The 18,157-nt window shown below is 39.4% G+C and overlaps 1 protein-coding gene and 1 long non-coding RNA gene across 5 annotated transcripts in view; one reads left to right on the forward strand and one right to left on the reverse strand.

Moving 5' to 3' along the window:
• The window catches only part of LOC137181141 (uncharacterized), a 113,060-nt gene that overhangs the window by 60,155 nt on the left and 34,748 nt on the right, over positions 1-18,157 (reverse strand). For all 3 annotated transcript variants that reach the window (XR_010928121.1, XR_010928123.1, XR_010928122.1), the window contains exon 5: positions 13,510-13,626. This is a non-coding gene — a long non-coding RNA (uncharacterized lncRNA). The remainder of the gene's footprint in view (positions 1-13,509; positions 13,627-18,157) is intronic.
• The window catches only part of LOC137181136 (plexin-A2-like), a 78,831-nt gene that overhangs the window by 57,584 nt on the left and 3,090 nt on the right, over positions 1-18,157 (forward strand). For both annotated transcript variants that reach the window (XM_067586556.1, XM_067586557.1), the window contains 14 exons: positions 2,233-2,472; positions 4,032-4,175; positions 4,672-4,906; positions 5,528-5,670; positions 6,956-7,224; positions 8,744-8,810; positions 9,199-9,345; positions 10,752-10,911; positions 11,704-11,807; positions 13,523-13,619; positions 14,414-14,613; positions 14,746-14,915; positions 16,714-16,926; positions 17,653-17,803. In XM_067586556.1, coding sequence (XP_067442657.1) covers positions 2,233-2,472; positions 4,032-4,175; positions 4,672-4,906; positions 5,528-5,670; positions 6,956-7,224; positions 8,744-8,810; positions 9,199-9,345; positions 10,752-10,911; positions 11,704-11,807; positions 13,523-13,619; positions 14,414-14,613; positions 14,746-14,915; positions 16,714-16,926; positions 17,653-17,803 — 2,340 coding nt within the window. The remainder of the gene's footprint in view (positions 1-2,232; positions 2,473-4,031; positions 4,176-4,671; positions 4,907-5,527; positions 5,671-6,955; positions 7,225-8,743; positions 8,811-9,198; positions 9,346-10,751; positions 10,912-11,703; positions 11,808-13,522; positions 13,620-14,413; positions 14,614-14,745; positions 14,916-16,713; positions 16,927-17,652; positions 17,804-18,157) is intronic.

An 18,157-nucleotide genomic window follows, 5' to 3' on the forward strand; every position in this document is an offset into this window, starting at 1 on the left:
AGCCTCAAGTGTTTATGCAGTTTAATACACAAAAATGTGTTTTTTTGAACTCATGACAGGGTGACAGGTTAGTTTAGTTTTGAGAACTAAATATTGTATATATATATATATAGACCTGCCAAAGTGTGAAGTCAGAAAAACATACTGTCTAGTTACCAAGCAGCCTGGAGGATGGATAGCAAATTAACTAACAGTAGCTTGACCTACGTCGGAAAAATATAATGGGGCAACAGTTTGTAAAATGTCATTGTTGCTGTGGCTGTAATAATAAAGCCATACATAAACAAAGGGGTTAGAAAGAGGTTGCATATAGAATGGTTCATTCCAAAATGACATTTTGAAAACTGACATGGAAGTACAATTCAGTTTCGGCAGGTGATTTATGGTGCTGATTCTGCTTGCCTGAGCTCCTCGGGCAGGTTGCTTCAGATTGATTGATTGTTCCAAAGTGTTGGAGCCCCGATGGCAAGTCACCTTTAGCCCCAAGTTTTCCACTTTGGACCAGTCAGGGATAATGCCTGAGGATCTGAGACTGCACACTGGCTGAAGGAGGGTTGAAATTTATGGAGGGAACTTTTAGCTAGACCTTGAAATAGGTCAATATAATCTTAAAATCTATTCTAAACAGGTATCAAATGAGGACATTTAATGGAGGAGAATATTAAACTTTTAACAGATGACAGAAATAGAATGATATGATTGTGTGCTAGTACCAGTTGCAGATTTTCAAGACATTTTTTATTTATGCTAAAATAAGAACAGAAAACAAGGTAAATATGTAAGGGATAATGTATAGCGAGCGGGTCATTACTGTGAAAAGAACCCCGACAGGGCGATGCAGGACCCCTAACCCTAACCCTAACCCTATCCCTTACATAGTGTTACTAGATCAACTAATTATATATATCTCAGTTTGGGAAAAAATATTCTCAGTTTATAAACTTGTAAACATTTCTCATTTTTCCTTTGAACAACAGAGAACGTATACTGCATATCACAGAGGCTTTCCTTAAAAGGGGCAAGGCCGTTTGTGTCTCTGTTTCAGCAGGTATATCTGTATTGTTGGCATAAATGAAAGAAAAGCTGTATTTAAAAATATTAACAGGTGGAGACATGTAAAAGAAAAACAAGATAAGGCAACTGACAATTTAAGAACTTTAAATGTAATTTGTGTTGAGGAGGGGTTTTTTTCAGTAGCCAATGTTGTGTGTGTGAGGGGTAAGCCCTAAGCCAATTAAATGGTGTGTTAATGATGCCTGCCCAGAATTTGAGCCAGTCAATTAAAACTGCATGTTCTACAGTGTCACTGGCAGCGCTGAGCTCTAAAGGGATTAAAGCTGAACTTTGACCTGAATCAGCTGCTAAAAGAGGGCCATTGGCAAATTTAATGAGGGCAGTCACTTTATCCACATATCTCCAAAACATAACTTGAATTGCTAAAAAAAAAAAATGTTTTGAATTACAAAAGCAGTTAATTGACTTGAAACAACTTTCTGTGAAACCTTAGATAAAAAGAGAAGCTTAGAAACTGGCCTGGAGCTAGCTGAATTTAAGGGATCTGCTTGATTTTGAGGAGGAGATTGAAGAACTGCAGAAGAGAAAGGAAGGCAACATGCCAATTTCAAAGAGCTATTCGTTAATGACAAATTACCAAAACACAACAGCGGCGACGATGACCTCTTTTAGGAATTTGGTATTCATCAAGCGAGTGACAGCTAATGTGGATAGCTTCATATGACACACAGTTTCTGGTAGATATGCCTGAAAAATGGATTCAAAACAGATAAAAACATTGCCTCTCAACATATGACCCAGCTAAGGATTGATTTTAAGTCCTTTCACGGTTAAGTATAGTGTCATATTACTGAAAATAGTAACTCTATTACATCTGTTCAGAAAATTCTTAAAGATCCCCTCCAGACATGTATTAAGACATATAAAAATATTCTGCTTGGAACAATAATGTGTGGCTGATATATTTTTTTTCTAGAAAAAAAGTATAATTACCATGATAAAATCCTTAAAATGGCATCTACTCCTTCTCCCTCATGAAAAATTCAAGAATCTATAAATGTGTAAATATATCTCAGAGGTTTAACAACTAGACACAAGATGTCTCCTACTTCAGTGTAAAGTCCATTTTCTGAAATGTCTCATGTCTTAGGTCTGGTTGTGCCGACTGTATGTACTGTGACACCTGTAACATGGACACCTGATTTGATTTCTTTCCAGGTGTGCAAAGTGCTGAACACAACCACCATCAGCTGCTTCGCTCCCTCTCTGAAGGCAGAGTACACAGCAGACCAGGAGACGATCAAACACGTGGATGAATTCGGCTTCGTCTTCAACAACGTCCAAGCTCTGCTCACTTACAACAACACAAGCTTTGTCTACTACCCCAACCCTTACCTGGAGCCTCTCAGCCTATCCGGCGTTCTGGAGCAGAAACCTGGTGCTCCAATCATACTCAAAGTAAGTTAGAGAAGATTTGACGTGCTATTGCTATTATGGCTTCATTTTTTGGATTTTACTGCAATAGAAAGAAAGGAATTCCCAAGCTAGTAACGTACAATGATTAAATGATAAATCTTATCCTATCTGATCCAATCTGATTTTAGTCCTGCCACATGAAATATCTAATCAAATTAATTTTACTGGCTTACTATAAACATTGTAAACAAATGAGAAAATATTGGCTATTACTGGTAGCTTCTACAGTCTGTGTTTTTCTGAAAATAATATTTCACATGACATTCCCTGTAAACTCTTTTTACGCCATGTACCATCACTAGGAACTTGAATTTTTAGCTCTGCTTACTGTGGAGAGACAGCATTTGCTTGTGTGGTGAAGCAATCTGCTTGTGTTAGTAAAATAATTTAGCAAAATATGACTTTATGGTTCACAGCGTAGGGTAGACCGTAAAGTCCGGCTGCCAATATTCTCCAAGATGGTTGATTACTGTAATCATACTAATGGCTTGAAATGACATATTCATCATAATTCATTATAATCATTTATTGAGTTTAAAATGCTGCCTATAAGATCTTCAATTACACAAAAAGGGTAATGCTTTATTTTAAAGGTCCTTTAAGTTTATACTAAGTTCCTGGAAATTTTTGGAGTAATTTGCAGGTATTTAAAAGGTAATTTGTAAAAATTACGTTTGACATTTTACAGAGACAGTGGTGCAATTTGGTACAAATCATAAGACAAAAACTGAAAAAGTTTTAAGTTGGTAAGTACGCATTCATATTTGTGTTCATACATAGTTGTTCATTTTGCAAAAATTCTTTAAATTAGATTCTTAACAATCCTTTAACTGACAGAAAATACTTATTTTTCAGTGTGTAGTTTTGTGTGTCACTGTCAAACGATATATTAGCATATTAGGTTTTTTCAATCATTTCCTGAAAGTAGCTACTGTTAATTTTTAGGACATTTCTTTAAAAGGGTTATGTAATTTGGTAGTATAGTTTTTAGGAAAAAAACTGATTTGATAATATGTAGTTTGACACACAAAACCAAACACTGAAAACTTACAAAACTAAACCTTTTTCATTTTTTTATGCTTTGTACTAAACCACTGTCTCTACAAAAAGTCCTAGAAAATTTACTGTTAAATACCTGAAATTACCAGGAAATTAGTATAAACTTAAGGGACCTGTAAAATAAAGCGATACCAAAAAAAAAAGAAGTAGTGCTACAAAACAGAAGCCTTGTGGAAACAAATTAAAAGCCAACAAGCTACATGGGGTAAAAACCCACAATGCTGCCATGCCAGTTAACCAGACGTGAACATTATTACTTTGTATTTTTGCCAGGTCACTTGGCATTACACACAAGTGTGCAGTAGCAGAGGTTACTGCACAGTAGAGAAAGACCATTTCATGATGGGGATGCTCATATGAAGCGTTCACATGCTTACATGATCAATCAGTGCTGTTAAATTAGTTCAGTTTTTTCTCCACACACTTTATACTGTAGGATTTACTGATATTTTCTTCATTTTGTTTCCTTATCATTGTTGCAGGGACGTAACCTGGTGCCATCTGCATCTGGTGGAGCCAGGCTGAATTACACAGTGTTGATTGGAGATACGCCCTGTTCGCTCACTGTGTCTGACACACAGTTACTCTGTGAACCACCAAACCTCACTGGGCAGCACAAAGTCCTGGTCAGTCTACCAGTGTTTCTGTCTGTCCGGCACTTTTCTGTCTCTTAATGCATCTGATTGCCTGTCTGCTAGGATGTGGGTCACCGTCTGTGGGTCAATGCTCGTCTGTACGTCACTGTGTTTGTGGGTCACCGACAGGCTTTCAGTTGAGTTGCTGTCTTTCTGTCATTGTCTGTCACTCATGGTCTGGTAGGTTCCCAATTACAGCACATTGCCCTCCATAATTATTGACAGGCACCCTTGCAAATAATGAGAAAACAGCTGTAAGAAGAAAACTAAGCTTTTGTGCTTGACACTTTTAAAAATGATCTCATTTAAAGGCAGTTGTTCAGGAAAATGGTCCATTGCTTGATTGTATTTTTTTAATTCAGCTACTTTTGATGAGTGATTTTTTTCCTTTGTTCCGTGTAATTATCTCATCTTTGTTAATATTTTCAGCATTGTTTTGAATCACTGCACTTGTAACTGTATTTTTGTTCATCCTGACTTTGTCCAGGTCCAAGTAGGAGGACTTCACATCTCTCCAGGAGAAGTTCACATCCGGTCTGACAGCTTGCTCACCCTTCCTGCCATATTCAGCATCACAGCTGGAGGAGGGCTGCTCCTCATCATTGTCATCATAGTCCTACTTGCCTACAGACGAAAGTCACATGAGAACGACCTCACTCTGAAGCGCCTGCAGATGCAGATGGACAATCTGGAGTCTCGGGTGGCTCTGGAGTGCAAGGAAGGTGAGTGAGACCGACTGACGTAGGAGATGAAACTATCATAAAACTATCATAAATCCTGTTGAGTAAAAATCACACTCCAAAAGAAAAATCTTATTCGTAGTTGCATTATAGCGCCATCTGTTGAGAACTGATGTTTTGACAGATGTTTTTAACACTTATGCAGTACATATTTATTAGCTGGAGAATGACTGATGGACTAGAAGGACGTAATTTATGATAGCAAACTATGGATTTGTTATTTTAAAGCTGTAAAAGTTTGGTTACATTTTTTACACCACTACTACTACTACTGCACAAGAAAATGTACCTGTATGTATTTTGAATTGTAATATGGTCATTAAGTTTGTCACAACAACTCTACAGTTTGTTGTTTGTTTCTACTCTTGATATTAAATACGCTGCAAGATACATTATGAACTGTACAATCTTACAAACACATGAATCCAGAAATGTCAGGGCATCTCCTTCAAATATGGCTTTTAAGTTTTCATTTGGACTACCTCCGTCAGCCAAGAAAGGATAATAAAATGCTTTTTAAAGGTTACTATGATAAACTGCTAAAATGTTTGACATGACAAAATGTTTGGTAAAATATTTAACACACCTCTCTGCTTTATGCAGCCTTTGCAGAACTGCAAACAGACATCAACGAGTTAACAAGTGATCTGGACAGAGCTGGCATCCCCTACCTGGACTATCGTACCTACTCCATGAGGGTTCTCTTCCCTGGCATCGATGATCACCCTGTGCTCCGAGAGCTGGAGGTGAGGAATCTAAAACAGGGCTACTCAATACTCGAATCCAGTTCCAACCACTTTTCTGACGTCTTGACCTTAAGGCTCCAGTATACTCTAAAGTAAATTGATTTCGGCTTGTTGGCAAGAGCTGTCAAAGTGCTGTCGAACAGAGCAGTGAGCAAATGCCAGTCTACTCAGCGCGGTTTGAGGAGTTTGTTTAATGGTGTTCTCACCAGCTGAAGGAGCTTGTGAGTGGAGTTTGCAGTCTCAGCATGCACCTACTTTATTTTGAGGAAAACTTTTCTTAGTCTCTGCAAACTCATCTTGACCTTTTACATTCTAAACTTAAGTTTTCAGAAAATTAGTTTTCTGGATATTATATAGTTGTTCTCTACATATTTTCAGTGTACTATCTCTTTGTCAAATTCCTATGCATGTATCAATTTTGCACTACGGAGGTCCAACAGATACATGTATATTTCAGTTGATCTGTAAGAATTATTTTTACATTTCCAAAGACTGTTCTTTGCCTATTTTGTCTTGGTCTTGAGAATGATTTGTTTTGTTCTGATCTTTGCATCAGTTGCATCAGGATCCCATAGTCCTCATTTTGTCTATAACTCAAGGGGGCCTGGTGTTAAAATTTACATTGACTTGGCCAAGATTTTTTTTTATCATTGTTCTGATCTCAAGGGTTTAATTCTGAAGCACTCAATATCCAGTTTTGAAGAAAGTCTGATGACAAATCATTTGCCTTTTCATTATTTGTGGAACAACATATCACGTAGGCGAGGTCAAAATTGGGTTGTTGTTGCCAATTACAGCTGGTTTAATCAAGACATTATTATGATTATTATGATGATTTCAAAAGCCTCTCTGATTGCACTTACAACACTATCACCTTTTTCATCAAAGTAAAAAGTCTTTCAGTTTTTGCAGGAATTAAGATAGGTTTGTATATATTCTCAGACTGAATCAGATAGATGTAGCAACTGTAAAGCAAAAGCTTTACAGTGGTGTGTCAGGATTTGCACATGAGGGTTAGTCACTGCCACTGAGCTAAGCCTGTGGCCACACCAGTGGTTCTATTTGCACACATGCCTTGAAATGGTTTGTTAGTTTATTAGCATGATTGCAAATGGTGCATTTGTCAGATCAGCAATTTTACATAAGGATTTTTGTGTATATTTCATTCTGTTTTCACATTCCTTCTATGTTATGACTTTTCTCATCGTTGAGTGAATATTATCTAATGAGCGTGATCGTCTTTGTGTGTGTGCTAAAATGCATGATGTGTGTATGATGCGTGAAGGTGCCGGGGAGCGGACAGGCGAACGTGGAGAAAGCCTTGAAGCAGTTTGCTCAGCTGGTGAATAACAAGGTTTTTCTGCTGACATTCATCCGTACACTGGAGCTGCAGCGTTCCTTCTCCATGCGTGACCGTGGCTACGTTGCCTCGCTTATCATGACTGCACTGCAGGGACGGCTGGAGTACGCTACAGATATCCTCAAACACCTGCTGTCAGACCTTATAGAACGCAACCTGGAGAGCAAGAACCACCCCAAACTACTCCTGCGCAGGTAAACCAGCAGTAATACACCGTTGCAACAAGTTGTATTACAAAAATCTTTACAAAGCGAAACAATGTTTTTAATTTTGTGGCGGTCATTTTGGAATAGTGTGTATCATTTTGTCACTATCTCACTTAAGCACTCCATAGGTAAGAAGTTAAGATCATAAAAAAAGCTCTGCTTTTCAGGACAAGATCATGTATGTCCAAATTATTACTTGTGAATTTCAGGACCGAAACCTGGACTTGGAATAAAACCCCACAGTTTCTTCCTCACATTCTCTGTCCATATTTTCCATTGTGGTCAGAGGATTTAAACTAGAGGCCTTTTCTGTCACAAACCTGACCAATTCTGATCAGCGCTTCTTATCTTTTGGCATAGATAATTCCTTTGTGCATTGTTCTTTCCAGCCCAGTTACCACACTTTTGATGGATGAGTAACTAGGCCAGCAAAGGAAAGCCCACCTCTGTTCAGCTTTGTTTTGTTCAGCGGCGTGAAACAGCCGTTACCAGTCTGAGAAACAGGCCTGCCTGAGCAGACAGGTGAAAGACAGGAGCAGTAAAAGTGATAGAGAGTGGGAAGGACTGGCAGAGGAAGAGAACCTAATGGGAAAGAGTGAGTGCAGCGGCGGCAGAGTCGTTGTCAGTCTGACTTATCTTCTGTGTGCCACTCATGAAACATTCAGCTGTAGCTCACGTTTCTTCCCCCCGTCACCTCTCCTCTCTTCCCTTCTCTCGCCTCTCTCCCTCTTTCCTCCACCTCTGGTTATCTGCCGATTGTTTTCCCGGTGCTGAGACTGGCCTACTGAATGTTTCATGAGGTTTTTTTTTTCTTTTTTTCTTTTTTTTTTTTTGAAAAAGAGGGCTCTCTCAATCTGAAGCACTCATTAAATATAAGGATGAGTTCACATGGGAGCCGGTACAACGAGAACTTCTTAGCCCAAACATGCTGTTCTCTAAAATTTAATGGGACGTCATCAACATATGCATCAATACAGGTTAGGGTTGAAATGCAGGTAAGGACCAAAAAAGAGTGACAGAGAGACAGCAGTTTAGGGAAGGAAAGAGGCTGGTGGCTATAATGCTGCAGGCTTTGGATCAGATTAAAAAGGGCTCATGCACCATTTTAAAGGTACTATTACATGATTTAATGGATTTACTACAGTAAATCATAAAGTCTTTCCCATCTGGACACATGCTAACTAGCTAAGTGCAGAAACAGTGAGGAAGAAACAGACTTCAAGGACTTGAAGCAGACATATAAGTTGCTTTTGCACAATTATGTCATGACCCAAATATGTTGTGCATTAGCAGCACTTTACTACTGTATACTGGAGCGTGTGTCCTTTGAGACCGAGCGCCTGAGTAAGGATGTTATTTCTCTGTAAACTCTCCATGTCATGTTTTTTGGTTCCAACAATGTCAGGCTCTTCTACGTCTTAAGTTATAAAAGAATAATCAGAGCACTCCAGCGCTCTGTGGAACGTCTCTTGCTAACAAATGAGTGTGCTTTCTTCCTGTCTTGCAGAACAGAGTCGGTGGCAGAGAAGATGCTGACAAATTGGTTTGCCTTCTTGCTCCACAAATTTCTCAAGGTAAAAAGAAATCTCTCTCACACCTTATCGCTACAGGTGTCATCGTGATATACCGTGACAATGCTTCTTAAAATTATTAGCATTGATTTTGAAATAGACTGCAATGTTCCTTTTTGTTGTAGATGTCATTTTAACTGTCTGATATTGACGTGTTTCATGGACATTGTGGAGCGATAATGGTTACCTGTGGGGTCACATATATCTCCGGCTTTGCGATTCAAAAGGACAGAAAGCTGTTTTATTATGTCTGATGTGTCATGCTCTACTTCCTGAATCTCATCGTCTGCGCTGATGAATACCAATCTCTCTCCCTCCACTTCTTTCCTATGTTTTATTTTCCTTTCTCCCACCTTCCACTCTAATCCCTGGGTTGCCTTCCAAAACAAAGGAGTGTGCTGGCGAGCCTCTCTTCATGCTTTTCTGTGCCATCAAACAACAAATGGAGAAGGGACCCATAGACTCCATCACTGGAGAGGCACGCTATTCCCTCAGTGAGGACAAGCTCATCCGACAGCAGATTGAATACAAGACACTGGTGAGTCACAAAGACATTAATTAAAATAAATAAATAAATAAAATAAAGTCCAAAATGTTGTCTGTATTAATTTTTGTACATCTCTTGGCTAATAGCCTTGACAAATCAACAGAAACGTGGGATGTGTCTAGGCTGTGGTTGTAATTTTACAAATCCTTTGAATATCTGGATAGTTTCAACTTCAATTCAACATAACATTAGTGGACAAATAATCTTGTATAGCCAGATGTCCATAGTGTCAACCTGAGAAAGCTCTTGAGAATGTTTGTCAAAGCAAATTTAGAAAACCAGACCCTGATTCAACTATATACCCAGATAGGTGTGAGTCCAGAAATACAAACCTCTACAGTAAGAGTAAAAAACACTACTTTCTATTATATTACTATGCATTTGTCTACATTTTCTTCCTCGACAAATTCAAAATGTTAATTCCCTGTAATGCTAATGCTAATTCCCTGTACACTGCAGTCCTTGTCACCGCTAACTCCCACAGTTGGCCTGTGAAGGGTGTCGACTGCCATGTGTATCCTCTGAGCTTCACTGATAATAGTATATAACACTATAATAGATTCATGCTATCACTTCCAGATCCCAACCCCCTACACACAAACACCCTGACCAATCAAAAGGAGTTATTAGTACAGAAATAAGTATGTGATCCCCCATTGGCTTCCCAACAGTGAAAGCTCTCAGTTGTTGTCAATGGATGGAAATTGTAAGCTGCCTATGATTGATCCTGGGTTACTATGTCCACTAATTTGATTGATTCATAATATAACCACAGCTGTGTCTTGGCCCTTTTCTGACCAACTTCAGAGCTTTAAGTTCTCCAGACCTCATGTACTTTAACAGGACAGAGGTCTGGCTATGCAAATTAGTGGACAAATAATGAAACAGAATGAAGAACTGATAAAATAATCACAAATAATGAGTCATTCTCTGCAGTCTAAAAAAACTGGACTGGTGTATGCTCATTCTAATCAGTAAGGAGTTTGAAAAGTTTCACACATGGTAGGGCTACCTGTATAACAAAACACGCGTCTCTCCTTTACCTTTTACCTTAAGATGGCTGGGTTCCTCCACCAGCCCATCAGAATATTTTCTCCCTCAGGCTTTTGCGCCAAAGCAGAGCCAACCAGCGACAGGATGATACCTCTCTGAACGCCATGTCGGAGAGTCTGAGAGACTGTGTCTCATTACTTGTTTAATGCCCCTGCAAGAACTGCACAGCCACATCCTGGAGGTGTGAAATTACATTTCTGGCCAAGATCCTGTCCACCAGGACAGTTTGGTGAGGAGTAGGTAATGAAAGGACTTTCCTAGCAAGCAACACCTTTCTCTCTGACTCTTTTCTCTTACTCCCTCTACCCCCCCTCCTCCTCTCTCTCGCTATCCTGGATCCCCAGACGCTGAGCTGTGTGAACCCTGACAATGAGAACAGCCCAGAAATCCCCGTCAAGGTGCTCAACTGTGACACCATTACCCAGGTAAAGGAGAAGATCCTGGATGCGGTGTACAAGAATATGCCCTACTCACAGCGACCGCGAGCTGCAGACATGGACCTAGGTGAGGCTGCACTAGTTGCAATTGTACTGTGTAAAACTGACTGTAAAATGCACATGGCACATGTTGGAATAATGACAGGAGAAAAATACAAGTGAGAGTGGGCATTAAAGCCCCCTGAGGCAAATTTGTTATTTGTGATATTGGGCTATACAAATAAAATTGACGTGTCAGGGGGGTTGTTTCACTGAAGACATATGACATCAACAGAGAGCTCAACACCAGTTTCTGGAGGACAACCCCCTCCCCATACCTGTTTACAGCCCTAATCAGAGTAACACTCACCAACACTGACGTTAAACCTTACTGACAGTACACCTACACTCAGGCTTACGCCCACAACATGTCATGCAATACCGAATGACTCGGCACAAATCCAGCTGACATGCACCTTCAAAGGGAGTAAATAAGATACCTTGTAGGTAGTCTCTGATATTTCTTTGGGTTAGTAGTTTTATACCTTAAGGGGCTTTTACAGGTTAGTGATTTGCAGAGGATCAGTTTCTCCTTGTTGCTTTGGGCAGCTTAAATACTTGTGAAGGCACTGTGTCATTTGTGCTTTGCTCACAGAATAACTTTAATTGTCAAGTAGAAATATACAAGAAACTGTCTTGGTGACATTTTGGCTCTCACAGAAGAAACTTACACAGTACACAAAGACAACATGACCTGAAAGTGACAGCACAAGACAAATGATGGACATTAGACAATATGTAAATGTCAGGCACTTGGGATACAAACATTCCCCAAAATGCCGTATGTCACACATTCACTATTGATTGTATTTTTCTACAGAGTGGCGGCAGGGCAGAACAGCTCGTGTGGTCCTCCAGGATGAGGACATCACCACCAAGATAGAGAGCGACTGGAAGAGACTCAACACACTCATGCACTACCAGGTCGGTTAATAACATTAACACTAGGGCTGCAACTGTTGATGAAACTGACGATTAATCGGTTTACAATGCCAGAAAAAGAGCTCAACAGGCTGTAGAGACACATTCAAATTGCTCGTTTTCAATCAGCAATAATATATAACAGAGACTCAGTCGACTTATTGTTTCAGCTTACAAAATTCAGTTGTTCAAGGGCATTACAGCAGATATTGTTGATGAAGGACAGCACATTACTTATTCATATTCATATCAACCACCTCACCCAAGCTAACCTTTTTTCAACCTCCTGGCCATAAGCACGCTTATTCAACCGAACATGCACTTGTGTGCCTGTGTCTTTTACACCATCTATTTTTCAGCCATAAATACAACTACACAGGTCACCAACCTTGGATGAGTCATCCTGCTCCTTTGTCAGTCAGTGCCTTTGTCATTGAGCTATGGGCCAACTGTACTGCTCGCTTACAGCCAACATTTCAGTGTAGTATACTTTTGTTCAAACAAAGACAGAAATAAAGACAAAGGAAATCTGCATTTGCTGCACTAAGAGCATGTTTTGACAAGAGAGGAAAGTACTCCCTCTTATCTGTCAAGGAGATAAACAAATTGCGCTCTTTCATTTTTAATCTCTCTGCAAGATGGGGAAATGTTTGTTCTGTTGCAAAGCTGGATTTGTATTACTTACATCCATAGCTCATGCAGAACAGTAGCAGGAATTTAGCTCACGCTGTGAATGACCTTGCGTCATCTGCCAAACAACCACTGTATATTTACCTGGAACAATTACACAAACGTATTGTTCGACCAGCATGTACATTGTGCCACTGCTGAGCCATTTTAACTTCAAAACATTCAGCTCCATTCAAGCAAACACATACATATTTCACTATGATTGATACTTGTGGGTACGGTGGTGTAGGTTTAGGTTCCAGTAATACTGCACGCATTAGGCTACCATCTCATTAGCCTTTTCTACACAATAAGGTAATTTTGAGTTTTAGAAGGGATAAGTCCTGCTTAAATGGTTTAATCTAAGATGAGAAGCAGTTGATTTAGTAGTATAGAAATTGTCTCTGTTAGTAACAAGTTGCTGAACCTTAAATGAGAAAAGCAGTTGCCAAACAACATATTTAAAGCCATAAAGAAATATATGTTAACAATCTTACATGGGTTTAAAGTTGACTGTTAGTGTGTGGTAAACCCAGTTTTTATTTTTTCACACTGACTGTGACCATCGCCCATCTGAATTATACTGCTGAGGATTTCTACTTTTCTTACTGAAATCTTCTTGATTACAGGTTTACTTAAAGTTTGAAGGTTGACAGTTAAAATAAGTTTATTTTGACTTGAAGTTTGAGGAAAACCATCCATACGGATATTCTGATTAGGATAAGTTTGGTTCTATTTGGTAGTATCAAAGGCTGTTGCAATCAATGCTGTGTTATTTTATGTATTTCTCTCTAGCTGATGTCATGGAAGATGTCTGTGTTGACTTTAACTGAATGTTTTGAACTAATGGCTAACCCTTTCTAAGTTGATTGTAAGTTTTGCAGGGACTCAATTGAAAGATATTCAAAACTTCTGAACTATAATTTCACGAATCCCGATTTTTAAAATGAAACGATTTTTTAAATTCCAGCCATGGTTTCTTTTTGACCCAACAGCTGCAAGCAACCATCTGATAAAAATAATAGACAGGCTTTACCTTTATCTTCCAGGTGTCTGAGCGCTGTGTGGTGGCCTTGGTGCCAAAACAGATGTCCTCTTTCAACATTCCTTCCTCGGCCAGCTTCCCACGCAGTATCAGCAGATACGGTCAGTACTGTTGAAGAAATACAAATACTTAATATTCATCCAATTTACAGCAGTGGTGCTCCATCTGTTGCTGTCACTCAACAGTCTGTTGTAAGGCACATTAGCAAACACTGTTATATAGCACATTAAACAAAGAGTTGCTATGTGGGTATCCTAAATATTTGAATTATACAAAATCAAGACAAATTCTGTCACCTTTAAAACAACTTTGTGCAAATACACCTATTTTTTACACAAGCAGATAAAATGTGTATTTTTTAAATTATCCCCAATGTGGTGTTGTTATTCATGTTAAAAATGAAAAAAAAAGAAAAATTTTCCTGTAAACCACGTTCCTGACTGATCTAAAATGGAAACTACAGCTCAAACTGAACATTCGTACTGGATTTCAAGTGTTTTTTACTTAAAAAAAGAAAATCAACACATATGTGATATCACATGGATTGACAAGAAGAGCAGAGACGAAAAAAAAACATAATGACAGAAAATGATGACCCGAGCGTGGATAGAGAGCACGCCTATTACTATGACAACCAATAAAATAATAGAGCAAATGATTATACAGTCTACACACACACACACACATCCAACCTGCTTATTTGCAGATTACAACAGAGACAGTCAGCCTTAAACTCAGATCTGAAAAAAGAAATATAACTTTTCTTCGATCTAAGCAGATCTTAAGTCCTTGTTTGACAAACTGTTTATTGATCGAGATACATTCTTTTTTAGAAACTGCATCTGCAGCAGTTTGGAATACACGTTTATTTTATATCTGACATTTGACCATCTAGGTGTGGATGTACCCTTCCGCTCCACCCCAACCAGCCCGGACAGTCCCCACTCCCGTGTGCCCATGCTGACCCCTGACCTGGAGAGTGGGGTTAAAGTTTGGCACTTAGTCAAGAACCACGACCACGGGGACCAGAAAGAGGGAGACCGTGGCAGCAAGATGGTGTCTGAGATCTATCTGACAAGGCTACTGGCAACAAAGGTGCACTATATTAGAAATATTGTAGCAGCAATTAGCAAATATTGGAGTAAAACAGTAGGAGCATCCGCAATCAACTGCAATTCAACTGAGGTACTAGTGAATAAGTCTTAACTCCATGCATGTTTTCTACAGGGCACACTGCAGAAGTTTGTGGATGACCTTTTTGAGACTCTGTTCAGCACCGTGTGTCGGGGCACCGCCCTGCCTCTAGCAATCAAATACATGTTTGATTTCCTGGACGAACAGGCCGACAGACATGGCATCCATGACATGGATGTTCGCCATACCTGGAAGAGCAACTGGTGAGAAACAGAGGGAGCCTGACTTATGATTATAAAGCCATCTCACTGTCTTGACAAGAAACTCTCGTGTAAAAAACTACAATGAACAGCTTTCTGATTCCTACAGAACACAGAATTTAATTTTCTCATACTCATCACCAACAAAGCAGTCAATGCTCTGAACTATTAAGCCCTTCACACCAGGGTGCACCCTTCGGTCAGACATTAAGTCTTCTTTAAGCTCCTTTAATTTACATTTAAAACTCTGCATATTTTAAAATTTGGAAACCTGACTTGACACCTCACAGTTAACTCAGTGTCAACATTTAGAACTCCAAAGAATATGAGTTTGAATAATTTTACTTGATTCCTCTTTGCACAGTTTTATAACATTTTATTGTTTATTGTTTGAAGCTCTAAATTACAATTTAATTTTAATAGTCTTCTAAACTCATTCTAAATATTGTTCTCATAAATGAAGTGAATTAGAGGAACTTGGTAAACCAAAAGGGAGCATCTTGTACACATTTTGCAAATTGTCGGGGCAAATTCACAATATGATTGCGTGGCTTTTGTGGCAGTTGAATCTGCACAAATGAGACAAAAAGAAACCGTGTAATTCATAAGAAAGTACCTGCAAAGGGTGAAATGCACCTCAAACTGCACTGCCAAGCAAATAGCGGTGCTTCTTTCCTATTTGCACGTATGTAAGTTAGATAATATGCATACATTTGGTGCAAAATTGGTAAAATTTCTGTGTAAATGAGCCTCATTGCCAAAACAGTGCAATTCACAAAGACCAGCCCGAATTGCCACACACAGTTAGAGTTAAATTATTAGCATCTTCAGAGAGTTGGTGGTAACTGAAGCGCCCTCTCTCCCTCTCTCTTCAAATCTACAAGCTTCTGAGGCATTGAATGATATTGAATTGATATTGAATGATATCATGGGCGAAATCTTCAGTCGAGTAGGGGGGGGAATCAAGTGGGTATGGGGTGGTAGGCTTATCTCAGACTTTCTGGAATCTGTGTGTAACAGCTGACCTGATGTGTAGCAGAACACAGAACATTAATTACTGTCAGATCCCGACCGATCTGGTGTTAATGAAGTTACCGCTGCTGTGCTGCGAGTGTAAATACGCATAGCCTCTTTCTCAGTTTGGAGATGCACTTATCGTTTCAGCTGCTGTGTGATGCTGCAGCCAGCTGTGACACACAGTCAGCTGTGGGCAACAAACAGAACATCAGTACTGATTTTTTCTGCAAAATCTCAAATACATTCAATGACAACTCATTACTATGAGATTCAGACATTAATCTAACACGTTTCAGACCTTCCTGAGTCACATTAATAGCCGTATTTTGACATTTGACATTTCAATAGATTATGTTATAGATGTGAATTACTAGAGAAGTAAAAGCAACAAAATACATGAAGGTTGGTTTGTGATTGTGGAGAGCTCTGTGTGTGCGCACCTCTGCTAATTAAAGACACAAAATTAGAGGCCTTTGTGCTTTCTGCAGTTTTCATTATAGAACAATCTGTGTGCTGAAATGTGGAGAAGCGCCTGAAACATTGAAAACTGCTCCACTCACTCAATCAAACGCAAAACAAAGGCAAATTGCACTCAGCTGCAAAACTTTATGGGTCTGTTTGTGCTGTCATATAATTAGTGCAATATCCTTTGTGAATCAGACCTTGAGACAGTGCAGATAGCGGTTGCAATTCATTCTTTGTGAATTTGTCCCTGACGGTCTTACACTGTATAAAATCTTTCTCTATACTTCTGTTTCTCTCAAACATTTGTCGTTATCTTTAGCCTGCCCCTGCGCTTCTGGGTGAATGTGATCAAGAATCCCCAGTTTGTCTTTGACATCCATAAGAGCAGCATCACGGACGCCTGTCTGTCAGTGGTGGCCCAAACCTTTATGGACTCTTGCTCGACGTCTGAGCACCGTCTCGGCAAAGACTCACCCTCCACCAAACTACTCTACGCCAAGGACATACCACATTACAAAAGCTGGGTAGAGAGGTGTGTATGTGTGTTTGTTTGTTTGTGTATACACATGCAAAGATAGCCTTCACAAGAATGAAAAAAATGATTAAAATCCACCAAAATGGCGGATTCTTTGGTGTTTATCATTTCCTATCATTTCCTTCCTGTTAATATTGGCTTAAGGCTGGTTTTTGGAATTATAACTACACAATCCTGTATAAAATGAGATTTTTTTCAATCAGAATTTGCTCTGTTACTATGAGAGGTTGTCATGTGGTGGTAATGGAGCCTTGTCCTTTGTCAGTGCAACTTCAGTGACAAATTAGGAGTGCTTGGTTTGATCCAGCAAATCTCCCTGCTAATGCAATTATGGTCGAATCTTCATGTATAAATGTGATTGCGTTGAGTTATGAATGCAAATCGTGATTTTAATGCAATTAATCATGCAGTCTTATTAGGGCTGGGAGTGACAGGATGAATATGCAGTCAACTGAAGGTTTTCATAAGTACATGAAGCTGTGTTTTATAAGAACAGTGTGCAGGTGGTTCGAAGGTACTGTGAGCGTTACTAAATGACTGAACCTGTGAGTGACACATTTCTTGATTTTTTCGCCCAAAACACCTCCGATTTACAGGTGTGTTTAACGTTAGATATTCTTTGGCTTTTACAACAACAGGCTGAATCGAAGTGAAGAGAGAAGGTCTGGTATGCATGACTGTGTCCTAGACACTGACTTTGTGTGTGTGTGTGTCTACTCTCAGGTACTATGCTGACATCAACCGCCTGCCTGCCATCAGTGATCAGGATATGAATGCCTATCTGGCTGAACAGGCTCGCCTTCACTCCAGTGAGTTCAACGTGCTCAGTGCCCTCCACGAGATCTACGCTTACGTCAGCAAGTACAGCCAAGAGGTGAGGCTGAGAGAACACATGTAGCAACATGGAAATATGCTGTAGAGGTCCTAGTGGTGTAGTTAGTGAATTTAGCACTTTTTTAATATTAAAGCTGAATATTATTATATTAAAAAGGGACTACGTGTAATATGTTGCTCGTAGTGATGCCCCACAGAGAATTATCAAAAGACTCCTCTCAGTTTGGAGTGTTTCAGTTCCTTTCAGCTCATGGATTTGGTTTTCTGGCTTGTAATTTTAGTCTCTCTCAACTGCTTCGTTTCCAGCTGCAGCAGGCAGATGTTTCCAATAAAAAGCTGCGATAAACCTATACACTACCTGCCCAGCACCGAACTGTAGACATAAAACTTTAGA

This window comes from Thunnus thynnus, chromosome 4 (genome assembly GCF_963924715.1).
Source record: "Thunnus thynnus chromosome 4, fThuThy2.1, whole genome shotgun sequence".
NCBI lineage: Eukaryota > Metazoa > Chordata > Actinopteri > Scombriformes > Scombridae > Thunnus > Thunnus thynnus.